General features: G+C 49.9%; 2 protein-coding genes across 2 annotated transcripts in view; both read left to right on the forward strand.

Moving 5' to 3' along the window:
- ptk7b (protein tyrosine kinase 7b) overlaps window positions 1-19,926 on the forward strand; it is a 67,334-nt gene extending 47,408 nt beyond the window's left edge. Inside the window, exons 3-20 of the mRNA XM_084470917.1 lie at window positions 488-590; window positions 889-1,073; window positions 3,879-4,026; window positions 6,632-6,762; window positions 8,065-8,331; window positions 8,529-8,665; window positions 9,302-9,437; window positions 10,559-10,678; window positions 10,779-10,928; window positions 11,634-11,781; window positions 12,884-13,011; window positions 14,691-14,891; window positions 15,329-15,490; window positions 15,938-16,167; window positions 16,945-17,025; window positions 17,210-17,361; window positions 18,190-18,368; window positions 18,820-19,926. Coding sequence (XP_084327043.1) covers window positions 488-590; window positions 889-1,073; window positions 3,879-4,026; window positions 6,632-6,762; window positions 8,065-8,331; window positions 8,529-8,665; window positions 9,302-9,437; window positions 10,559-10,678; window positions 10,779-10,928; window positions 11,634-11,781; window positions 12,884-13,011; window positions 14,691-14,891; window positions 15,329-15,490; window positions 15,938-16,167; window positions 16,945-17,025; window positions 17,210-17,361; window positions 18,190-18,368; window positions 18,820-18,980 — 2,819 coding nt within the window. The 3' untranslated portion in view covers window positions 18,981-19,926. The remainder of the gene's footprint in view (window positions 1-487; window positions 591-888; window positions 1,074-3,878; window positions 4,027-6,631; window positions 6,763-8,064; window positions 8,332-8,528; window positions 8,666-9,301; window positions 9,438-10,558; window positions 10,679-10,778; window positions 10,929-11,633; window positions 11,782-12,883; window positions 13,012-14,690; window positions 14,892-15,328; window positions 15,491-15,937; window positions 16,168-16,944; window positions 17,026-17,209; window positions 17,362-18,189; window positions 18,369-18,819) is intronic.
- A 2,535-nt stretch (window positions 19,927-22,461) lies between these two features.
- LOC311350127 (serum response factor-like) overlaps window positions 22,462-26,464 on the forward strand; it is a 17,323-nt gene continuing 13,320 nt past the window's right edge. The window contains exons 1-2 of the mRNA XM_084470152.1: window positions 22,462-23,360; window positions 26,428-26,460. Of these exons, the coding sequence (XP_084326278.1) occupies window positions 22,680-23,360; window positions 26,428-26,460 (714 nt within the window). The 5' untranslated portion in view covers window positions 22,462-22,679. The remainder of the gene's footprint in view (window positions 23,361-26,427; window positions 26,461-26,464) is intronic.

The raw sequence follows: 26,464 nt of genomic DNA on the forward strand, positions 1-26,464 counted from the left end.
CTCTCCCTCCGACCGGCAATAGCCCGCAGCAGGAATACCACTTAACTCCCCCATCTCTGCTGCAGTCTCTCTCTGGCTTTCCTCATCACTCGACTCCTCGCTCCGTTTCCTCTTGATGGTCCTCCTCCTCTCTCTCCTCCTCTCCCTCCTCCTCACTCTCCTCCTCTCCCTCCTCCTCACTCTCCTCCTCACTCTCCTCCTCACTCTCCTCCTCTCCCTCCTCCTCACTCTCCTCCTCACTCTCCTCCTCACTCTCCTCCTCTCCCTCCTCCTCACTCTCCTCCTCACTCTCCTCCTCACTCTCCTCCTCTCCCTCCTCCTCACTCTCCTCCTCACTCTCCTCCTCTCCCTCCTCCTCACTCTCCTCCTCACTCTCCTCCTCACTCTCCTCCTCACTCTCCTCCTCTCCCTCCTCCTCACTCTCCTCCTCACTCTCCTCCTCTCCCTCCTCCTCAGTCTCACCCTCCTCTCCCCTTCTGTCCCTCAGGGCTGGAGAGCGGTGGGGTGACCCTGAAGGAGCCGGCGTCGGAGGCGGACATCGAGAGCTCGGCGCCGGTCACGCTGCGCTGCCACATCGACGGACACCCGCGGTGAGCGCACACACACACACACACACACACACACACACACACACACACACACACACACACACACACACACACACACACACACACACACAGCACCCCCCCCCCCCCCAAGCACACACACGTGTTTATGTTGAAAGATCATATGAGCCTACCACCTCCCCAATGTACCCCTCACTCTCGCACTCTCTCTCACTCACTCACTCACTCACTCACTCACTCACTCACTCTACCTACTCACACTACCTACTCGCCCTCCCTCACCCACTCACTCATCCACCCCCTCCCCCCTGGCCCCCTGCAGGCCGACGTGCCAGTGGTTCCGGGACGGCGTGCGTCTGGCGGAGAAGAGCCACCAGATCAACAACAAGGAGCGGACCCTCACGCTGCGCAGCGCCAGCCCCGACCACAACGGCCTCTACTACTGCTGCGCCAAGAACGCCGCCGGCCATGTCTGCAGCAGCACCAACTTCACGCTCACCATCATAGGTGTGTGTGTGTGTGTGTGTGTGTGTGTGTGTGTGTGTGTGACCAACCCATGCCTATGTAACATTTTTCTTGAAGGGAGTGAGTGCAGCATTGCAAGACGTATGCTCAGTCTAGTGTGTGTGTGTGTGTGTGTGTGTGTGTGTGTGTGTGTGTGTGTGTGTGTGTGTGTGTGTGTGTGTGTGTGTGTGTGTGTGTGTGTGTGTGTGTGTGTGTGTGTGTGTGTTCGCTGGAGCAGCATGACGAAGGGGGTGGTTGTCCAAGCGTATAAACCTCGCTCACCTGGATGTCTTCCACTCCTCAGTTAATATTTCCACGCTTGAGTATTTCCCACACCTGCCGACGGGGGTTTGACAAGAAGGGGAGGCGGGGGAGGCAGAGGGGGAGGCATTCGTCTGCAGAGTTGGACAGGGGGAGGCTGGTGTCTGTGGTGCAGGCCGACTGGGACAGACAAAGAACAGGGCCGGGAGGGAGGAGGCGAGGGCGGGCTATTAGTGGTTGTGAGAGCGAAAGAAGAGATGCTGGGAGGAAGGGGGATAAACGTGTGTCTAATTGGATTACCAGAGACTGCACCACTAACTACCTAGCGACCCACCTAGCGACCCACCTGGGGACTGGAGTACCTAGCTACCTCCCAAACAACCCGGCCACTAGGGCTGCATTGTTCCCTTCAAAGAACCTATTGTACGGGACCACACGCGATGTTTGGTGCCTCAAACGTCTGGACGGATGGAAGCGAGTTAAACACTTGTACATTTTAGAGTCACAGCCATATAATTATTATGTGGCAGTATATATAGATTTATTCTACTTTATTATATATATATATATATATATATATATATATATACACAGCCAGAACCATTGAAGACTATCTAAAGTATCTGTGATCGCTGAGTGATCGGTTGTCAGAAGAGAACAGAAGAGAATAGTTTATATCCCCCCCCAGTGTCATTTAAGTCTGGGAAAATTAAGGTTGCGTGCGGACAAATGTGATGACAAAAAGATGATTGATAAATCAGCGACCAGTCCTCAACGCAAAGCCTGTGGGGGCTGAACCTAAACAAAAACCTAACAACTATCTAACTAGACTACAGCCTTCAGTCACCATTTCAACAAACTTGGAACGATAAAGGGAAATCACCAAAGTCATGGGTGTGTTTTATAGTGTTTACAGCCACAGTTAGCAGTTGAGGCGATGTTGATGATTGTAAAGACCTACAACCAACGGCAGCCATCTTGGTTGTTTATGAAGATGCCTTAACCGCACTCCCATATTCTAAAATGGCTGTGATTTGGCCTGCGGCGGGTCAAGGTCTGCAGGAAGTCTGTCTGAACGGGACACATACACCAGAGCAAATGAACAGAAGTTTGCAGATTCATCTGGTTTCCAGGCGAGCGAACACCCCTCCAGCATAAGCATTTGACCTCCCCTCAGCCCCTGCTGTAAAGCGCTCCTGCTGTCCCTGCCTGGCTGTTTAGCCCTCGCATTACCTAGCTGTTCCAGGGGTCTTCGTGTGTGTGTGTGTGTGTGTGTGTGTGGGGGGGGGGGGGGCTTTTGTGTGGGTGTACATGCGTGTGAGTGTTAGCTCTACACTGCTGGGAATACAGTTACTCCAGCAGCACATCTGTCACAGGAAACCTGATGCCCTGTTCCAGTCTAATTAACCACCTGCAGCTCATTCTCTCACACACACACACACACACATGCACGAGAACACACGCACGCGCAAACACACACGAGAACACACACGAGAGCACGAACACACAGGCATACGAGAACACGAAAAACACGAACACACAAACGCGCGAAATCGAGCACACAAACGCGCGAGAAAACAAGAACACGAACACACACACACGCACGGAAAACACATGCACACAAGAGAACACATACAACAACACACACAGGCACACACACATTCGAGAACACCTGTGTGGAGGAGGGACGCTATAGGATAATTGTTGAGTCTCAGTTTCTGCTCACAGCGATGCCATAGCCCCCCCCCCCCCCCCCCTCTCCAAAAGACCCACACACACAAACGGAAAGGAGATGGAAAACAAGAAGCGAAGCCTGTTTCAGATTCTGCATGGTTGTCCACAATGCCTGCTGGGGGCGTCCCCCCCCCCCTGTGAGGTGGCTGGGCCAGGTGATCTTTTAAATAGTCCCCACCCCCCTCCCACACACTTCTATCCCCAAACAGATGGTGGAACGTTCCACCACATGAATTAAGGGAATGGGTGATTTTAAATTTACATTTATTAAATATGCTCAACCGTTTAATTTGGCTCTTATGCAGCAGTTGATCCGGCCCTTAATACTACAGAGATACACACTTGCAACCACCGCATAACTACCACATAAAAGTTCAAGCGCATGCTTCAGCCACGACAAAACTAGTGGTGTGTGTGTGTGTGTGTGTGTGTGTGTGTGTGTGTGTGTGTGTGTGTGTGTGTGTGTGTGTGTGTGTGTGTGTGTGTGTGTGTGTGTGTGTGTGTGTGTGTGTGTGTGTGTGTGTGTGTGTATCCTCTTGTGTAGCATGAGAGACGACAGCTCCGATTGGCCCTGGGCTCCGTGTCGGAATGCACTGACCTCATTAAATGCCCCCTCTCCCTCGCTGGGGCCCCAGTAGGTGCTGACACACACACTGCCACCTGTGGGCCGTCCCCTGCCCACCACCACCACATTCTGGCACATTTTAATAAAGCCTGCAGGGGAACAGTGTGAGTCTGTGTATTGTATTGTGGTCGGGGTCCAGTGCCTTGAACTGAGTGTGTGTGTGTGTGTGTGTGTGTGTGTGTGTCCAGACAAAAGCTTCCCTCGGGCGGTGGTCACACCTGAGGACCAGGTGGTGATGAAGAATGAGGAGGCGTCCTTCCACTGCCAGTTCAGCGCTGAGCCGCCCCCCACCATGCAGTGGTTCCACGAGGGAGAGCCGCTGGCCAACAAGTCCCGGTATGCCCCCACGGCCCACTCTGACTCCTCCAACGCCACAGCCGGTCTCGCTTCTGCTCTCTAACGCGCCTTCTCACGCTTCTCTCCTTGTCTCCTCCATCTCTCTCTTTCTGGCTCTCGTTCCGTCGGTTGGTTCCTTCTTGCTCCCTCTTTGCCTCTTTTGTTTCTTTCTCTCACTCTCTGCTTTAGATTTGTCTTGCTCTGGCTTTCATGTATCATTTCTCTCTCGGGTCCTTGACGTTCTTTTTCTTTTTTCTCTTTCCATCCCTCTTGCTCTCTGTATTTCTTGCTCTGTCCCTTACTCTGTCGCTGTTGGTCTCTCTCGCTCTCTCTTTCTGCCTCTTTGTCTCTCTCTTTCTCACTCTTTGTCTCTCTCTTGCTCTCTGTATTTATTGCTCTGTCTCTCTTGCTCTCGCCCTCTTCATCCAGCTGATGTTGTAACTGACTTGCAGAGTACAGTTTTCCTGATCTTAGAGTTGGCAATGGCATGGTGCTTGGAGGAGACTTGGCAGAGAGATCCCTCTCTCTCTCCCTCCCTGCACGTGGAAGTGCACGCAGAGCGAGCATTCAAGGTTCCTGAGGGTCTGCAGACATGGAACCCTTTTCATCTTCTCACATTACCTCCCCCCCCCCCCTGCTGCTCCGTGGCATCGCAGGAGGAGCGCGGTGCTCCAGAGGAATGTTATTCCTGGAATGAGGCGAGCGCTCCCAGGTCGTTTCCCCCCTGTGTACCGTTCGGCTGGTTGTCATGGAAGTGATCGTGTGAGGGTGAAACACTTGAAGCCTGTTGTTGAAGCAAAGCATTGTTGTTCATTTGATTCAGCTGAATGAGGGTGCACGTCACAGCCATCAGAGGCTGAGCAGACTGTGGAACTGCTCTTCAGTGTCCCGTCAGAAGATGCGCTTCAGTGTCCCGTCAGAAGCTGTGCTTCAGTGTCCCATCAGAAGCTGCTCTTCAGAGTCCCGTCAGAATCTCCTTGTCAGAGTCTGATCAGAAGCAGACCTACTATTTAGACTCTGGTCTTTTCCAGATCCCATTTGGTCAGTCAGCCAACATGGGGGGAGGGTGGAGATGGCTGAGATCACATGCTGTGAGCCAGACAATGAAGCCAGACTGATGCAGACTAAGATAACATGCAGGCCTCATTTAAAATTTTTGAAGCTCGCAAGACATTGTTTACAAGTCATTAACAAGTTAATACAAGCACACCTCACAAATAGAAGAAACCGGAGCAGGCATTACTGTTGACACACACACACCGATGTGTTATTGGTGTTTGTGGTTTCAGTTGCAGTTGATTTTGGATGTGCAATGCTTCCCTTTGGCAGTGAATTCACACCTTTCAGAGTCTCAACATTTAAAGAGGGTTGTTGCAGAAAATGGCAGCATGATCATGAAGCACATGTAGATGTCGAGAGAAAGCCCTCCTGTGTGCTGATTTGGATTCAAAACAAACTCCACGTCGGTCACGTTCTATTCTGCACGGCTTGAATTCATCACTGCCCAAGAATCTGTGTTGGACATCCTTTCTGCTCCTCGCGGACGATAATCCCTAAAACATATTTCCACCCCATCATTAACTCTCCATCTCGCCACCTCCTCTCTCTCTCTCCATGAGCTGATGTTCCATTCCATGTTTTTTTTTTTTTTTTACTTCATTTGCCCCTGAGGAGCTTCCCAGCAGTCGAGGGCCAGAACAAGCAGGGCAAGCGAGAGCCTCACTTATCCAGGGCTTGGTGAATCCCAATGAGCCGGCGGTCGGTGCACTGTGTCTCTGTTATCGCAGTCATTGTTGTAGTTTGACACGTCCCGTCTCCCCTCCCTGCATGGGGGAGGCTAAGGGCAGCCTGTAATAACTTCTGACTCACCCTGCCCTCCCCGTTACCTCCATCACTGGCATCTGACATCCCCCCCCTTGTCTGCCAAGAGCCGGGCGGACCCCCACCCGGGCTCCGTGAAGCGCCAAGCGCAAGCCTGGGGGGGGGGAATTCAATCGCTATCAAGGTCGCCCTTTGTTCTTTGTGCATTGGACCGGCGGCTCAGGAAAATAAAAGGAAAACAAGAAAGACATACAAACAGAGAAAATATGCCTGGAGTCTCGGAGCGTTCTGTGTGTACGCGGCCGCGCTCCGTCTGGCGCACAAACAAGGCTCGCTTGATGCACTTCCAAGACTTACAAATACCGGCTTGGCAAATACTGACTCTGCAAATACCGTTTTGCTTCAGAGGGATGCAACAAATGCCCATTGCCTCTGGTAGACTGTATCACGTTCACTTGCGCAAATGTATTTACACTCCTAGTTGGGCTCACTGCTCAGTGATGATCGAAAGGAACACAAATTATAACGGAAGACACTCTTGTTTGGTTTCTGTGTTTTGCGATGCATCTTTCCGTTGCCACTCGTGGTCTTCTTCATCTTCAGTAGCTCCTTATTTATCAATCGGTTTTCTTCCTTGGTCGGTTTAGCTGCTCCTTGACGGTCTGCAGGATTGAATGAGCTCCAACTCTGACTGGCCTGTTCCTGTCCTCGCTGCAGGGGGGTCCTGTTGTATGATGTGCAGTGTTGAGTGAGCTCTAACCTTTGTATGTTCCTCCTCTCCCAGGGTGGTCCTGTATGATAACGGCACGCTGGTCATCACCCAGGTGAAGCCCAGGAACACCGGCGTGTACAAGTGTGTCGGGGTCAGCCCCCGGGGGCCCCAGGTCGCTCTGGAGGCCTCCCTCCACATCGCAGGTGAGCACACATGCGCACACACACACACAGATGCAGACACACACACACACAGGTGTAGATATGCTCTCAAACAAAGGAACGCACACAGGTACACACAGGTACCAAAATGCACGCATACAGATATATACATGCATACATACAGACACCCCAAAAATAAGAAAGAATGATCCCACTCTCCACGTCCGCGTTCAGAACACGAATGCAAGCGATCAGAGTATTAAGAAACACAGTGAGCGAGGGAATTACTGCGTTTTGTTTCAGTGCTCAAACACTTGATTCTCTGATTTAGCTCTTTGGAAGGGAACTCCCCATCATTGGAAACCCCTACCCCTTCTCCCTTCCTACCAAAGGGTTTTTAGATTACGGGGGAAACAAATCTGCAGTTTTAAATCAGCCCACCAAAGCTCCATGTAAAATACCTTAATACACCTAATCCGTGGTTAATCCCCCCCCCCCCCCTCCGGGCATTATAATGGGGATCGTATCACGGTAGGATCCAGACGTTCTGGGACAAGTTTCAACAGTCCCTCCTGTTTCCAGAACGAAACACATACACATACGTACACACACACACGCACATTCACGCACACATTCACACTTTCCAGCTGCACCGCCTTCTTTCGTCTGCTGAGATGTGCGTTTCTTTCCCGGTCCGGGCCTCATTAAGTGAGGCCACGAGAGGTCACACCGCAGAGCTGCTGTTAGAAGCACATCAGCCAAGGAAGCCTGAACCATTTCCACCTGATTCACACACGCACTCTGACTCACTCACAGACACAGAAAAAATGTGACACACACGCTCACACGCTAAGCACACAAAGACACTCTCACAGACGCACACACACGCTAAGCACACACACACACACACACACACACACACACCCAAACTAGTTGCGCTGGAGGGGCAGTCCTGGGAGGTTTACCACCCATGATCACGTTCTACTTACTGTAATGGGCCTGCTTTGATACCAGCAGCCTCACACAGACTCCTATTGTTGTCACTGACTAAGTGAAAACCTAATGTACTCACTCCCGACACTACCCTAGCATTACCACACACACATCGCTGTGCCCAGGCCATAAATGAAAGGATTCGGGACGCTCTGTAAATAAACATTCAACATTAGTGTGAAGCTCTCTGATCAGTTAAACTCGCTCTCTCTCTCGGTCTCTCTCTACCTCTATCTCTCGCCCCCTACCTCTCTCGCCCCCTACCTCTCCCTCTTGCCCCGTACCTCTCTCTGCCCGCTGCCTCTCCCTCTCTGCCCTCTACCTCTCCTGACCCGCGGCTCCGTGCTGCAGAGCTGGACGACATGGTGCCCCGGCTGTCCCAGGTGTTCACGGCGGACAGCATGCAGCGGGTGGCATGCCGCGCCCCCCGGGGCCAGCCGCCCCCCGAGGTGTGGTGGGAGCGGGCCGGCCAGCGGGTGCCCTCGGAGGGCCGGGTGTACCAGGACGGCCTGGACCTGGTGTTCAGCCCCACGGAGCAGGGCGACTCGGGCGCCTACACCTGCGTGGCCCAGAACAAGGCGGGGCGCAAGACGCAGGAGGTCACCTTCACCGTGGCCAGTAGGTCTTGCACGCACGCACGATGATGCACAAGACATGCACACACAAACAAACAAGCCACACGCGCAGCACACACAAACCCACATACTCGCAAGATGTATTCACGCGCTAGACATACCCACCCAAACACATGCAAGACACACACACACGTGCACGGACACCTGGATAAATTGAACGTGTGTGTGTGCGCGCTCCAGCTGCCCCTGTGTGGGTGAAGAAGCCCGCGGACAGCCACCTGGAGGAGGGGAAGCCCGGCTACCTGCACTGCCACGCCCAGGCCAACCCCGAGCCCGTGGTCAGCTGGCTGCGCAACAACATCATGGTCTCCCCCGAGGTCAGTCTCACACACACACACACACACACACACACACACACACACACACACACACACACACACACACACACACACACACACACACACACACACACACACACACACACACACACACACACACACACACACACACACACACACAGAGTCTCCCCCGAGGTCAGTCTCATACACAAACAACAAGCAGCACTGTAGGGCTGCTTCTGGGTGGCTCCTCGTTATGCAAGGTCTGTCTCTTCTGAGCTGATTACTGGATATCTGCCATACAAGAAACAGCTTGGGGCTTTTGGAAATGTTGCTTATCAAGATCTAGGATGTTTAGGGCTCTTGACTCAAAAGAACTTCTAAAAGGAAAATAATTGTTTTCCGTTTAGAAGGCGGCTTGTGGTTATATTAGCTCTGTCGTTGGATGACACGTTTGTTTGTTTAAGTGATGTTTTATGTCTCTCTCACTGACTCATTCTCTCACTCATTCTCTCACATTATCTTACTCTCATTGCTCACACTCTCACTCACACACCCTTACTCACTCTCTCACACTCACTCTCTTACTCTCACACTCTCTCTCACTCACTCTCTCACTCACTCACTCTCTCACACTCACTCACTCCCTCCCTCCCTCTCTCGTTTGCCCTGCAGGACGGGCGCTTCAAGCTGTTCCCCAACGGCACCCTGCGGATCAACAACGTGGAGGTGTACGACGGCCACGTGTACGGCTGCGAGACCAAGACGGACGCCGGGAGACTCTTCGGCCAGGCCAGGGTCTGGGTCCTGGGTGAGACTACGGAGACCGCCCGACCTCTCCTTCTCTGCCCCTATCTTTCTTTCTCAGGCCCTACCTCTCCATCTCGGCCCCTACCTCTCCATCTCGGCCCCTACCTCTCCATCTCGGCCCCTACCTCTCTTTCTCTGCCCCTACCTCTCTTTCTCGGCCCCTACCTCTCTTTCTCTGCCCCTATCTCTCCACTCCATCATAGAGGCCAAGTCTGGAATGTGTATGAAATAACTACACTTCAGAAATAGGAGTATTATCATATTGAGTATGTTTTATTTTACACTCGGACACAACCCTTAATTCAATTCCGGTCCACAGGAAGGACCCAAACATGATTTTGGTCATGGTCTGTTTCGGGTGCTGCACACACAACTAAAGTTGGTCGAGGTCCCACGTCGTCACAGTACTTATAAAGGCGGTTATTTAACCAAAGTGTATCATGAAACAATCCTGGTTCCTGTTCAGAAGCTTGGAATAAGGAGCTGTTCAAGACCTAGAGATACGGTCGGGTGAGCGTGGGGGGATGGGGGTCGGGGGTCAATGGGGGTCAAAGAGCACTCGAGCGAAAACGGTTTAAGTGTTCAAGAGAAGAGCACTGTTCAAAGAAGAAAATAAACCCTTGTTGGGGTGTATGTTACGACGGTAGGCTGGAGCCGTGGGGGTCGCGTCAGTGGGTGGGCTTTCTTGTAGGACCCCCACTGAGGCGTAGCACTGAAGGCAGCTTCATCAGAGTCTCCTGGGTGCTAAATTCCCCAGCTGGCGTTGCTCCCTTGTTCACGGACAGCTCTGTCACGTCGGCCATGTTGTGTTCTCATGCGTGTCCACAACGCAGCTGTGCTCTCCCTGGGTGTGTCTGAGCACGATAGGGTCAGACGTCACTCATCTGGCCCCTCTCCCCTCCTCTCTCTCTCCATCTCTTTCTCCCACCCTCTCCCCTCTCCATCACCCTCTCTCCCCATCTTTCGAGCTCTCTCCCTCTTCCTCCCCCTATCTCCTCTCCATTACCTCCTCGCCATTTTCCTACCCCCCTCCCACACTCCTCAGGGAGGGAGGGAGAGAGTAAATAGAATCACATATTGAGAGGGAGTGTGTCTAAAACGGTGTGTGTGTGCGTGTTCCAGAGAAGCTGAAGTTCACCCCGACCCCGCAGCCCGCCCAGTGCCTGGAGCTCGACAAGGAGATCGTCATACAGTGCTCTGCCACCGGCCGCACCAACCCCACCATCCGCTGGACCAAAGCCGGTGAGCACACACAGACGCACACATATTACACCTTGACCCAACCCAAACCCAACTGACCCACCCCCTCACCTCCACCTCGTCTCTGTGTCGCCCCCTGCAGACGGAGGAGACCTCCCACCTCACGTGGAGCAGCGCAACGGCCAGCTGGTCTTTACCAAGGTGACCCGCAGCGACGCCGGCAACTACACCTGCATCGCCTCCAACGGCCTGCAGGGGGAGATCAGGGCGCTGGTGGCCCTCAGCGTGGCAGGTATGCGTGTTTCCCCCACGTCAATAATATCATTAATAATCTGTAAACTTAATGTAACTTTCATAATCGGTATCATAACCCCCCTTATCTGCCGACTGTCATTGGCTATTTTACACTTGGATTCAAAAGTGAAACTCCAATTTAAAATACAGCCATGACGGGGTCCTACAGTATGACGAGTATGGTGGCCTAATGAATACATGATAGTAAACATTATTTGGTTCCTACGTTTTTCGTAGGACCCCTAATGAATCCTCATAAGCTCATCTTCACTAGGCTATATGAGGTTGAGGGTTGAATACGTCTGTCGTCACCCACCACACATTCACGTCAAGCTGATGTAAATAGTGTCAGAGGACCTTTAGGGTTAACGTTAGCAGAGGAAGTTCTGTGGCTATTTCCGAAGTATATTACAACAATGTCAATGTATTATGTTAGTATATTTTTACATCTTGAGAAGGATACGAGCAGGTCATTTTACAGAGCTTGTTAATGTAATGAGCTTCAAAGGCGTTTATGGGGCGTGTTACGAAGCGCATGTGGTTGTTTTTCGATTAGTGTCCTAGATCACCACAGATCATCCTAGATCATCGACCACAGAAACCTCAGTCCATTAGTTACCCCAGCTGTGAGCCTCTCACTGTACCCGTGTGTATGTGTGTATGTAAAACACCCATTTCTCTTTTTGTGTCCTCTCACACACAGTGTACATCCGCTTCAAGCTGGAGCCCGAGAACACCACAGTGTACCAGGGCCATACCGCCACCCTGCACTGCCAGGCCACCGGGGACCCAGAGCCACACATCCAGTGGTTCGTCAAAGAGAACCTACTGGAGACCATCAAGGACCCCAGGTAACAAATGTGGAAGATGTCTTCCAGAAAAAATGTCTGGAAAATGTATGACATGACCGCAGTCTATGGCAGGCACCTTCACGTTGTCTGAGAATCATTGTCTCGTTGTCATATCACATACGAGTTACAAAGAAATGTTCACTGGCTGTGTGTCGCATCACCTGTGATCTGAGCTGGTTAGCTGAGCAGCACGCTAGACTGTATGTGATCTGAGATGGTCAGCTGATGGTTAGCTGATCTGAGCTGGTGAGTGGAGCAGCATGTTAGTGTCTGTGATCTGAGATGGTTAGTTAGAGCAGCACGGCCCTTCTCTTGAATTTCAAAACCAGCGTGCACATGAAAGCAATTGTGGTTGCTAGGTTACGCTTAGCGTGGCCACTCTCTCTTCCTCTCCCTGCTCGCTTTAAATAGATGAGTCGTTTAATGTCACCCACAATGTTTCTGTGATGGGGCTATTTTTGTGTTTTTGTGGTGTGTGGGTTTTGCTTGCCTTTGTGTGGGTCTTTATTGAACACAGAGCAGAAGACAACGCTGGTTCTCTTGGTTGTCATTCTCATCATGTAAACGTGTCATCTTTAATTGTGTCACCTCGAGAAACGGGTTACACATTCAGAAATAATGTTTCTAAGGATGTCTTGTGTTCGTCCCCTAGAAAGCTCAGCTCAGCCTCAGTAATGAGACGGATATTATAAACCTATTGGTTATAATCCTATGGGAGAATATGAATCTGAATTTTATGATTTATGAACCTAGACTCTGCATAGCCTCCCCCCTTACCCTACCCCTCTTACGCACTTATTGAATGTTGTACGTCCTTGCACTTAAACAGTAGTGTTGTTAATTGTGTTGCAGCTTATCCTAGCTATCTTTGTTAGTGCTTGGCACTCGGTTATATGAACATCCTTTCTGTACTGTTCGATACCAATGTCTGCTAAATGCCCTGAATGTGAATGTGATGAATCCATTTCAGCTGCCGTCACTGGATAGAGTAGCTTGTTGTCTGTACTGGCCCTGCTGAATCTGACCCCTGTGCTCTGGAGCGGTTCACCCTGTAGCTCACCCCGCCCCCCCTCCTCCCCCCCCCCCCCCCTCTCCCCCCCAGGTTCCAGATGATGCCCAACGGCTCGCTGGTCATCCACGACGTGAGGACGGACGACACGGGGCGCTACAGCTGCGTGGTCGGGAACAGCTGCAGCATCAAAGACCGCATGGCTCAGCTCTACGTAGTGGGTGAGTCAGACGCACGCACACACGCACGCGTGCACATGCACAAAGAGAGACACACAGACAGAGAGAGAGAGAGAGAGACAGACACATGACCACACGCATGTACACACGCACGCGCCCAAAAATAACCACGCATTCACATACACACGCAGACCAACACTGTAGGCATTTGTCTATGCCGATATGAATGGCCACACTCTCGGAATGGTCACGGCTCGGTCTTGCGCACGCACACACACGACCAGACACACATACACGCACACACGCATACATGAACACACGAAAACACACACACACACAGTAGGAATTTATCTAATAGGAATGGACACATACACACACACTTACTGTACACACATGTACGCACACGCACACACAGATAAGGTAGGCATGTCAACAAGCTTGTTACGCAGCAGATCTAAGCTGTCAGCACCAGCGCGGGACGGTGGAGAGAAGGTCTTATTAGCCCTCACTCCCCCCATCTCCCCCACCCGGCCCCACGGCCTGTCACCCATCAGGACAGACTTAATAACCCCCACTCCACCGCGGTGCCGGGCCCCACACAAAGGGCGAGGGGATTAGACACCGGCTCCAGCACCCTTTGCGTGACATCTGAATCCCAAAATTACAGTCGCACACAAACACACAAACACACACCGTCTTGAGTAGTGTCCCACGTGAGGACAGTAGAGGCATTGTTCTGGGGCTCGGTTGACCGAGATAGCTGACGTGTGTGTGTGTGTGGGGGTGTGTACTGTTTTTTTTTTTCACGCGGCAGCACTGCCACGGTTCTTTCTCGTTGCGTGCGGCGGTCTCTGGGTTCGCTAAAGGCCCTTCTCCGTACACGTGTGCTGGCTCGGCTGCACTCGGTTTGACTCTGCGCGGCTGGCTGTGGCTGGTTTGTGGCAGAACGACGTAACACACCATTACATCCTCAGTGATGGATTCAGTCGGAGGCTCGACAGGCCTGTTCCCGCTCTTTTCTTCCTGATCTCAAGAGCTCATTGAGAGATGAGATTAAGTCTTGTTGACACTGTACCATGTTTCACACCTATTTTCCCGAGTGCCACTCGATGTGCTTGACATTAGGAAGTAAAGAGCCCGGCTTAAGAGTTGATCTTTTTTTCTGCGCTTTTAAACATGTAATGGAAACACAAATCAACATGTTATAGTTTGACTCGCCGCGGTCAAAAGTGTTCACGGAATAGGGCAATAGGCCAAGTTCATCTTTAACCCATTAAGGAAAAGGGTATTGGGTCATACCTGACCTACACGCTTATATAAGTTTCAATCTCCTGTCATTTTTATGTTTTGCCCTTCTCAACTCAATGGCCTACTGTAATCCGCCTTCTTATCCCAAACACGGCGGACATCTTTTCAGGGTTTCCCGCTCAAACGCAGGGGAGTCGTACCATATTACGCAATCAAGAAGAGGCGTCAGCCTCTGCGTGCTTCTCGTCTCCTAACCTCTGCCCCTATTGGCTGACAGATCAACCAATAGAGATTAGCCGTTGAACTCGGCGTGCGGCCCTCCTAAACTCTCCCCCTATTGGTTGACAATAGTAACCAATAGAGACGAGGTGTTGAACCCGGCGTGCGTCCTGTTTCCTAACCTCGCCCCCTATTGGCCGACAGATCAACTAATAGAGATGAGTCTCCTAACCTCGCCCCCTATTGGCCGACAGAGAAACCGATCCAGACGACGGACCACGAGGACGACAAGGCGCCCTACAAGATGATCCAGACCATCGGCCTGTCGGTAGGCGCGGCGGTGGCCTACATCATCATCGTCCTGGGCCTCATGTTCTACTGCAAGAAGAGACGCAACGCCAAGCGGCTCCAGAAGGGGCAGGACGGGGAGGAGCCCGAGATGGAGTGCCTCAACGGTGAGTTTTTTTGGAGGAGGAGTCTGGGAATACAGTGAAGGGGATGGATCATTTATCAGGTGACTGCACTGGCTCGGACTCTGAAAACCTAAATGTGTACACTGCCACCTAGTGGCTTTTTTTTGGGTATGGCACGACATTATGACTCGATGGAAGAGCCAGTATATTGTGCACGAAAGTGTGTTGTTTATTTCCACTGGCACTTCAGCTCGACACCATCAAGGATAAACAAGTATTGCACGTGTTAATGAATTATCAGTAGAAAAGTGATGGGGTAAAATGTGTTAATATGTAAATTATTTGTAATAATAAATGTTTGCGATGTTGCGCACAAATCCCGCTCCGAATTACTTAGGAATCAACGGTTGGTTTCAGTTTCTGTCCCTCCCAAGCTAACTGTCTCCCCCCCCCCCCCCCCCCCCCCTCCCCGCCACCAGGCGGAGCCGTGCAGCAGAACGGCCACACCACGGCCGAGATCCAGGAGGAGGTGGCCCTCACCAACATGGGCTCCACAGCCCCCGGGGACAAGAGACACAGCCACGTGAGCAGCGACAAGCTGCAGGTCCCCCGGGCCAACCTCAACACCATCACCACCCTGGGTACGACCACTCTCATGAGAGGACTCTAGATCCATATCTTAAGACTTTACACTCCAGCATTAAGACTTTACACTCCAGTCTTAACACTTTACACTCCAGTCTTAACACTTTACACTCCAGTCTTAACACTTTACACTCCAGTATTAAAACTTGAGATTCATGTTTTAAGACTTTACACTCGAGCCTTAAGATTCATGTCTTAAGAATTTAGGTTCATGTCTTAAGACTTGAAATTCATATCTTAGGTCTGATGGCAAACAAGCTTAACTGATTTAAGCTTAAATTTTTACAACCAACAACAAAACAATGACCGAAACAAAGATAAACAAACTAAACAAACAAAAATGTAAAACCAAGACATCTCATCATGCATACTCAGTCAGAGAGAGTAGGGCCGCCCAGGTATTAACGGTTGATTAATAATGCGTTGTGTCCTGGGGGCTCCAGGTAAAGGGGAGTTCGGCGAGGTGCTGCTGGCCAAGGCCCGGGCGGAGGGCAGCGAGGAGGAGTCGGTGGTGCTGGTGAAGAGCCTGCAGAGCCGCGAGGAGCAGCTGCAGCTGGACTTCCGCCGCGAGGCCGACATGTTCGCCAAGCTCAGCCACACCAACGTGGCGCGCCTGCTGGGCGTGTGCCGGGAGGCGGAGCCTCACTACACTGTCATGGAGTACTGCGACCTGGTGAGGCCCGGCGCCGGAGGGGGAGGGGCTGGGAGTGTGTGATATGGACATGTTGCGTATGAAGGGTTGGGTATGAAGTCTAGAGAAAAGGGTTTGGAAAGAAATCAAGCAGACTACAGCATCAAACACATTAGAGCCATTGGGAAATATTCAATACCGGAAATCTTTTGATTATATTGTCTTTTAAATGTATATGCAATTTAATTAATACACAGGATCAGATGTTATAATCCCTTGTGCCAAAATCCAAGGAAAACACATATTCAGAAGCCCCTGCCCAAACCAACCTTACAAGCACGCTGGCCACTAAGCTACCAACCAATGGTGAAAAACACAAGACAAATGGCCCAACTAACAGCAGTAGTAGCAATGTAATGTAGTCCAATTCTAGAGGCATTCCATCCTAATTTTACATTTATTAGATTAGTATCGTAATGTACTTTGATTGAAGCCGGCCCCATATTGGAGTGGGACAGTATAGGTGGTGTCAGAAAAATCTGGTATTCACTGGAAATCCAAATCCCACCTCACCTTTTGACGGGATGATTGGAAGCTATGGCGAGCAAACGCCTGAAAACCTGTTTCTCCTGTGAACGCCCCCGTTAGCACACCAGAACAGCCCACATGGTTTGCTAGGCTGTTAAGCGGTGTGTGCAGTATCTTCCCCTCCCTGCACGCACACACATACTCCAACACTCACTCATATTCACGCACTCATATTCACAGCACTCACTCATATACAATCTGATTTAATTGTGTTTTCTTTTCTGCTACCAGGGAGACTTGAAGCAGTTCCTGAGAATATCCAAAAGTAAAGACGACAAAGTCAAATCGCATCCCCTCAGCACCAAGACCAAAGTAAGTGTGTGTGTGTGTGTGTGTGTGTGTGTGTGAGAGAGTGTGCCTGTGTGTGTGTGAGAGAGTGCCTGTGTGTCAGAGTGAGTGTGAGAGAGTGCCTGTGTGTGTACGCGCATGACCTACCCTCTGTCTCCCCCGACTCAGCTCATCTCTCCCCCACTCCCCCCCTCTCTCTCCCCCACAGGTGTCCATCTGTGCCCAGGTGGCTCGCGGCATGGAGCACCTGTCCAACCACCGCTTCGTGCACAAGGACCTGGCCGCCCGCAACTGCCTGGTCAGCAGCCAGCGCCACGTCAAGGTGTCCGCCCTCGGGCTCAGCAAGGACGTCTATAACAGGTCTCCTAGGCAACGCCGTTCAGAACGCACCACTGCAGTGAAGGCATTGTTATCGGAGCCGGCGAAGATGTTGTAAAGGCTGCTTTTACAGCAACGTTAACAGATCATATATACGCCTATGCTGCCCCAAGATGGCACAAACAAAATTAATTCCATCATTATTTTCCATTATTTGGCTACCCTATCTCAAAATGTATATTTGCCCAGTAAATATTCACTGCCAAAACGTGACGATCGTCACTTCATCCACATTGAGTTACTTGCTCCACATCGTTGTATTTCAGTGTCCTGTGGTGTCGCCTGGATCTAGCAGAGTCACATTTACATTTACATTCAGGGCATTTAGCAGACACCTTTACCCAAAGCGATTAACAAGTATGTTTGTCAGGAAGAAAGAGAAACAACAATATATAGCTGTGTCAGTACAGTAAGGATGTTCATAGAACCAAGTGCCAAGCACCAACAATCGCTATGTATACAACACAGGTAGCTAGGATAAGATGCTACACAATGCCAAGTACTATTTTTAAGTGCCAGGACAGACAACATACAATCGCATAAGATTAAAAAATCGTGTAGTGTGGGGCAGCCTTAAGAGGGGCGTTTTTAGGAGAGTAAGTGAGAAGATGATAATAACTGCAAACTGACAGCACAGCAAAATGAGACTGAACAAAAGAATGAGGAATTATAAATGTGTGACCCTACAATTGCTAGGTTAACCCATTCCCTGTATGCAACAAAGCTAGCTAGGCTAAGACGCTATACGATGCTAAGCAGCCCCAGCAGCTGTAGTTAGGTTCCTCACTGACGCCTGCTCTTGTGTTGCAGTGAGTACTACCACTACCGGCAGGCCTGGATCCCGCTGCGCTGGCTGCCCCAGGAGTCTGTGTTTGAGGACGACTTCTCCACCAAGTCCGACGTGTGGGCCTTCGGCGTGCTTATGTGGGAGGTGTTCAGCCTGGGAGAGCTGCCCTACACCAAGATGGCAGACGACGAAGTGCTGGAAGGTCAGTGTTGGTGGCGGCAGAGGGCAACGCGTTTAAACGACTTTGATACAGATGTGATGTTTGTGTGGACGTTGATGTTTTGGCAAGGTTATGGGATTTTTAAGTGTGTAAAAAATTATAGACGTTGAGGTTGATTTGCGTTAATACAATAAGATATCTAATGCCAGGTGGTTAGACGGCAGACATTTTTACAGTTTACTTAACAAACTTAACTAAAGTCCCTTGAAAACGCAACAATCATAGAAAATGTCTCCTTCTGTCGCTTACAAAAAATACGAACATCCTACTAATACCCCATCTCCTTTCTACCAGACTATAACTTCTTGGGACATCCCAAACTTGGATCTGTGGTGCCTCTTGAATCCGGTTGCTTGTCTGCCATCCACCCATCTCACGCCTCTCCCCCTCCTCTCCCTCTCCTCCCCCCTCCCCCCACGGCCCTCTCCCCCAGGTCTGCAGGGCATGAAGCTGAAGCTGCCCATTCCCGAGGGCTGCCCCTCCAAGATCTCCAAGCTGATGGCTCGCTGCTGGGCACCCAGCCTCAAGGAGCGGCCCTCCTTCACCGACATCGTCCATGCCCTGGGAGACCTGCCCTCGGACAGCAAGGTCTGAGCGGTGGGGGGAGGGGGGGGAAGAGAGACTGGAGACCCTCCGTTAGACGCCCAGACCCACCCCACCCACCCCGACACTCGCACCCCCAATATGACAACAACACAGATGCTGGATTATTAGTCACACATTTCAGGGATGGGCATCTAGGAGCGAACTCTTGGCCGTTGTTTTTATATTATTATTATTATTACCATCATCATCACCGTTGTGTTTTTTTGTATGTATTTTTTCACAACGCCGGGGTGTGTGTGGACTGCAGTGGAAGACGTTTGGCTTGGCCAATGGAAACGACCCATGATTTGTTGTGTGTTGTGCAGAAGCGACGTCGGACGTGTGAACGTGGAATATTCCCCCCCCCCCCCCCTTTTGCCTTAACCACAGCATGTACCGCGCTCCACAGCCCCCCCACTCTCTGGTCCCCATGGATCACCCCCCCCAACGCCTCCCCCAGGATGGTTCTGTCCCAGAGACGCGGCGTGCGAGAGCATCTGTGCCTCCGCTCTGACCTCCGATCTTTCACTGCTGTTTTAGAAACCGTTGATTATAAGGTCACGGCGTCGGATGATAGCCATCTCTTGTTTTTGTTTTTGGATGGCGGGCTCTGTGATGGTGGTCACTCCCTGCACTCGGCCTTCTCAGGATACCGCAGAGAGGAAGGAACTCATGAGTGTAAAACGGAGAGAGAGAGAGAGAGAGAGAGTGCAATTTATGCTGGCTTGCGTCCGGACAACTTCCTCCACAACTTCCTGTGACTGTAAACACAAAAAATAACCAAGACCTGTTTGTCCAGCAGGGGGCACTGTGTGTGTGTGTGTGTGTGTGTGTGTGTGTGTGTGTGTGTGTGTGTGTGTGTGTGTGTGTGTGTGTGTGTGTGTGTGTGTGTGTGTGTGTGTGTGTGTGTGTGTGTGTGTGTGTGTGTGTGTGTGTGTGTGTGTGTGTGGTGTGTGTGTGTGACACCGCTGCAGAACAAAATATTGTGATATTCCAGGGTGTACCTGACGTGTTGTTGCAGAAAAAGAACTAACTTAACAGAGACATCTATGTTCTGATCCTCAATCAGGAAATTACAATCATGTCTATTAGCCAAGTAAGCCCCTGAGAGGATGTGCGTGCGTGTAAGTGTTTGTGTCACCTCAATCGGATTAAGGTGCTTTGTGGCGGCTACTTAGGAGTAGTGTTGCCCATTGAGCTCATGCGTCACGTTATCACTTGTTGCAGGTCAAACGCAGCCTATCAACGCTAAAGTCACCATCCAGCTCTGACCACGAATCCCTATCTGGCGATCTGGTCCAATCTCGTCGTGTAAAGTGGAACATCCCCTCCGAAAAGGTGTGCATAACGTAGAAGCCATGCACTAACTTCACTTAAAAAAAGCAAAAGAATAGCCCTGTTTATCTCTTTCATTTTGTATCATAGGACACGGTGCCTGTTTATTTATAATGAAGGACCGGCCTTTTTCTTTTTGTATTGTGTGTTTATAATAGAACAGGTACTCTTGGACACATGTTAGTGTAGTCATGCTATGTATTCAGTATCGTGTTCCATTGGGTTTGGGGAGAGCGTTAGATAACCGGCTAAAAACATGTTAACACGTAGAACCAAGGTCCAGAGAGTGACTGCTGGCCGTCAGTATTCATGTTAAGTGCCTGGTAAATGAAGGATTATCTTGCCTGTTTTCCCTGCGCGTCTGACTTTTTTCAGTATCTAATCAAATGCAACGAATGGCCTTCTCTTTTCTGTTTATAAACTATTGTTTTTTTTTATACTTTTTAATGTAACAGTTTGTTTATTTTTTTTAATATGAACACTAGGCACTCACACCTAGACCTCTTTTTTTAATCTGCTTCAGCAAATGTTTCACAGTAATCCTGTTATAGGCGGTCTGCTGTCAATAAAGGTTCACGGTGTTTTTAAAACATGGCGTCCTTTCCTTCGTGTGGATCTTTTTGTTGGTTGAAGCTTATTCAGGTAATTTTATGATCCACTCGGGGTACACTAAAACTTTAGTGGTACGTTTATAACGGCTGGCTCTAAAAAATAATTGGCATGCAAATGTATTCTTCCTACCGTGTTCAGTTTAGACTATCTGTATCTCTAAACCTTTATCATAATTACTGCCATAAAAGGTCTATATAAAACAAGTAAAAGCTGACACCCACTGCACTGCATGCAATTTCCCGATGCAGAAAGGTAAATTAAGAATGATATTGGAGCCAAGGGAACTATGGAAAATACATTGCAAGGCCTGTGATGTAAGATTCAGCCCATCACAAAGTAATTCACCCCAAGGAAAGTCCCTGAGAGAAAGGGATCTATGCATGGATACATCCTCACTCCCCATCACGACAGCCCAGACAGGGAAATGCTGTTATCATGGAGTCACTCACACACAAAGCATTGAAGTGTGTTTTAAAGGCTCTGATACTCCTATTTCATTCGAATGAACAACTCTGTTTTAAGATATGGAGAAAGAATAACTAAAATGACATAAAAAAAGACATTGGTGCCAGCTAGAGATCTACTCTCTAAAGGTAAGATGGTCCATTTGATGATATGATACGATATATGAAAACTAAAAGTAACTCCATTGACTCTCTTCAAAGCTTTAATAGTCTTCCATCAAATAGAGCTCAACTGTGTCAAGGTAAAAGTGCTTTGATTGCCAATTAACTAGAACATTGTTACAGCAGTGGACGTTTTAATAACTTATACATAATGTGTACACAATGGAGTTTGTGTTAAAAGGTTTGGTCTAAAGAAACTCATTTTGTAGCATAATTCCATCCTTTATTTACATCCATAATCCTCAATCTAATTTGCGTGTCTCTGGATTAAAGCGTCTGCTAAAGTAGGCCTCATGTCATTGACTGTCCTACTTTATAATGTCTAATGAGAAAACTTTTTAAGGTTCAGGAGCTGGTACAACTCAAAATAGCGAGTGGGACTGCCTGAACACACAAACACAACCAGCACACACACAATAATAGAATAGAAACAAAGTTATCCGAAATAGAAAAGTGATTTTCTAGTCTCTCGGTTGACGTCAGGAGCGTAATCATTTTGGCATTTATTCTAATGAGTGCGCCCCATTAGCCAATGGCAGCGCTTTCCGGATCGTCACTGGCCAATCCATAGGCGACGCTGTGACTCACCAAATAAGGAGAGACAACACCATATAAGGAAACATTGTATCTCTTTATAAGGAGGAAAGTAGTCCCTTGTTTTGAGATCACTCCGCTTTACATTGCGTGGTTTTTAAACTCAAATTTTGCGCCACCGCGTTTTGCAGTGTGTCACGACGCTTTAATTGAATACAATCAACGGTTTAACATCCATTTAACATACGGGCGGCAGAAAGGAACGACGACGTTCGTAGTTTAGAAAGCGGACTATGTGACGCGGCGGAGCGACACGCAGGCGGTCCTCCGCCCTCTCCTTTTTGAGAAGCCGCTCCGAGTTTTGGAGACAGAGGAGGCTGAGCTCAGCCCGTCCCGTGCTGGAGGAGGTTTTCCGGGGCAGCATCACTTTTGAAAGTTGGCGTGACAGTTTTCCCAGAGTCTCCAAAACATCAACAACGGGTCTCGGTGTTTACCCTGCCAAAGGTCAAAGGCTTGTAGGTGTGTTCTGAAGTCATTTACTGGACTCTGGCTGCTGCAGCTCCTGAGCTGGTGTGTTTAGATACTTGCTTCCTTAAATAGGATGTTCCCCAGCCGGGCTGGATCGGCACACTCTGCAAACGGATCAGCTTCAGCCAACAGGGGCATCGCAGGACACGGGTCGGGGCACCTCGGGAGCGGACTTCGTCCCGTTTTGGCCAAAGCAGGACAGTCGTCAGCGGCGTTCGGTACCAGCGGTGGTGTCGGTGTCGGTGGTGGGGCTGCGACCGGGCGACAGGCGGGGGGCAGGAGCAGCAACAACAGCATCGGGATGTTGGGGAGCAACGGCCCCCCGGGGGGTCCGAGAGGTGTGAGGACAGGTAACGGGACGGGGCTGACCACCCTGCAGCCCCCCGGACTGCAGGGGGGCCTGGGGACGTTGAACGTCGGGCTGGACATGCACGGGGGGACGAGGTACGAACGGGACAACAACCCGAGCGGCTCGGAGAACGACTCTGACTCCGGCGAGGAGGATGACCAGATCGGGTCCATCGGGGACAGCAGGAGAGGGGTGAAGCGGGAGAGGTGCGAGATGGAGGCGGCCGTGACGGGGCAGGAGATGGGGGTCGCCCCCGGAGCGTACAGCATGGTGCCCGGGGGGGTCGCCGGGGCGAAGCCGGGCAAGAAGACGCGTGGGCGCGTCAAGATCAAGATGGAGTTTATTGACAACAAGTTGAGGCGCTACACAACTTTCAGCAAGCGGAAGACGGGGATAATGAAGAAGGTAAGTTGATTCATGTCTGACTGTTTCCTTGATTACCCCCCTTCACTTTCTGTTGACTCTTACACATGGTCTTAATAAAGTGTATCGTTATTGCAGTGATTTTTTTTTCAGCCGTGCATGTAGGTTACGGCATAATGCATGGTGCCTTGCATTCATTCATTCATTCATTCATTCATTCATTCATGGGGTCCGACGTTGCATTAACTGTACCACTACAATCATGAGTATATTACACCCTGTTTTGGTTCACAGCGATAAAGATAAAAACGATGCACCGAATTGTAGAAACTCAGTGTGCAGACACCGTGTTGCAACCAGTTTGCTGTCAATGCAAGACAGACAAATTATGTTTGAATGGGCGCTCAAGCCATAACTTCAACACACACACACACACACACACACACACACACACACACACACACACACACACACACACACACACACGGTCCAATAAACATACGCATACAGTCCCATAAACATACGCACACATAAGCACCATTGTCATTATGAATGCACACATTGTAGATGAGCTGTGAGCAGGCGGCAGCAGCAGCCAAGTGTCTGAGCCTGTTGGTGGTAACAGCTGACTAAACCCCCTGCAGCGCAGATCAGAGGACCGTCAAAGACCCCGACAGCTGACATCATCACTACCGCTAGCAATGATGCTAACTAGTCTATCATCGCCACTAATGTCAACTGTGCTAATATCACACCAATCATTACCACTTACAGTATCCATATAGGTACAAATATCACTAACTCGTCTACCAGAGCCACGTATATGAACTCTTATCACTACCATTACTACCCCTATTACCTGTCACTCATTACAGATACCAAGTGACTAGTCTACCATCACCACCAATACTAACTCAATATCATTACCAAAACTCTACCATTACCACCAACATACTCTACCACTAACATAAACTCTAACACTATCATTCATTGCTATGACCACCACCAATGACCCCTCCATATTCCCATTGTCGCTACCATTTCATAATTTTCGACCATTGTCATCACCCATGCTTTAATCGCTATGACAACCAGCACCAATCATCACTCTGACTCACTGAGGGCCACATACAGCACCCCATTCCCATACAGACTTTGGCGCCAGTTGTCGGTTAGACCAATCACATCGGTCACACTGATTGCAGGAGCCCATCGCCCAACCTGTGGGGCATGCTGATCGTTTAACTAATTACAGCCTTTAGAAGAAACCATTTTATTTTTTTAACAGGCAGCTTTTTAATTACTTTTGTCCACAATAAATAAAAGGTTCCAGCAAAAAGGCAATCAAAGCAGTTTAAGAGATAGATACTGCTACACATTGTAGTTGTTTAAATAAATAAAGAAATCAGATTCAGACTGTTGTCGTGGAAACTGGGTTTTCGGCGCGCAGGCTCATGGCAACCAAACCAGTAGTTGATGCGTTGAACAATATAAAACCTTTACCCACAGTGCATCAGTCTTCACGGCCCCTGCTCTGACTTCATTATTACTGTTATTATTGTTATTAGGGGTCCTTTTCCAGAACGGAATTGGTAAAGATGAACCACAAGGTTTCAGGTTTTGAGGGGATGCTGATTAAAGCACGCCTACCCAACCAACACACACCTCCGCTCCCTCACAATAAAGTGTGTAAAATACAGTAGGAAAACACGGTCCCTTAGCAATAAGAAGTGCTTCCACATCATCCCTAATGGAACTGAATCCATATCAGCCACAATGCTAAATCCCACCTTGTGGAAAACCATCTGACGCTTGTTCCAGTGAGGCCCTTCTGTTGGACTGGAGAGAGCTCAAACATACAAATGCATGAATAAACGCACAGAGCGCTCTGGCGGCTTGGCTAATCAAGAGGGACACGATGGAGGGCTCTTGAGTTTAATTACATGCTGCTAAAAGGCTCCATTTAGGAACGCATGAGCACTGCAGTCCTTCTTCTTCTACTTCTTCTTCTGTTACCAGAGCGACAGATGTCAGCATACCAGGTGTTTAGGGCACGATTCACAGTTTGTGTGTCCGGTTTTTAAACTCAGCGTTCAAACTCACCCACTAAAAATCCTGTTCATTTAATGTTTGGTTTTGTTACATTTTATGTCCAGCACTCGGTCTCTGAGTTATATCCCCCACTTCCCTAAAACTAAGATTGGACTCTCATCTTCTCCATATCAAGGACTTGATCTGGTTCTTTTATTCCTTCCTCATAACACATGACTCACCCACAGCTGAAGGCAGCCTCCGGGGGGGGGGGGGGCTGGTGTGTGTGTGTGTGTGATGCACGACAAGGGATAGAGGAGGCAGCATGAGATGCTGGTGTCGTGTTTCATAGCCAGCCCACCTCTTCACACTCAAAATGATTCAGTGCTCATGGATACCTGGCTGTGGCTCTCCGTCCCCTTCCCCTCCCTTCCTAATCTCACACTACCAGCACCAGTACCACCACCACCACCAGCAGCAGCAGGGCCGTAATCAGTGTCTTCACTACATTGTCTTCTTCACACTGCCTATTCCGGGCGGCCTTATCTTGTGTTATTTTAGCAGCAATTCTGCTATACGTCAGACTCCGCTGTTGGGGGTATTTTTAGACTTTTGTGTTTTCTTTCTAGGCCTGAATTGCTTGAGTGATTGAGTTTGTTTTCTCTCCATCATGTAGCCCGTTATTCCATCGTGTTGGAATTACGCTCAGGGTTTGAGTAGTAAGTTAAGTACAGGCGATTACAACCTACCGATTTTGGTCTGGATGAGGCAAGAGGGATTGAATCCCTCTTGCCTCATCCAGACTTTTATCGATGCCTCTGTGCAAACAGACCTGACCCCCCTTCACCGTTCACAAGAGGGATCGAACCGGCAACCCTTTGCTCGGAAGGGTTGCCAGTTCAATCCCTCTTGCCTCATCTGGACCCTTATCGATATCTCTGAGCAACAGACCTTAACCTGACTAACCCCTTCCCTGCTACGGACACATCGGCAGTCGCCATGGCGACACCGCCCTCTCCCCTTGTGTTTTCTCTGACGTTCTCATTGTCTCTTCCCCCCCCCGTCCCCGTCCCCCCAGGCGTACGAGCTCTCCACGCTGACAGGCACCCAGGTGC

This window comes from Micromesistius poutassou (assembly GCF_964030765.1).
Source record: "Micromesistius poutassou genome assembly, chromosome: 7".
NCBI lineage: Eukaryota > Metazoa > Chordata > Actinopteri > Gadiformes > Gadidae > Micromesistius > Micromesistius poutassou.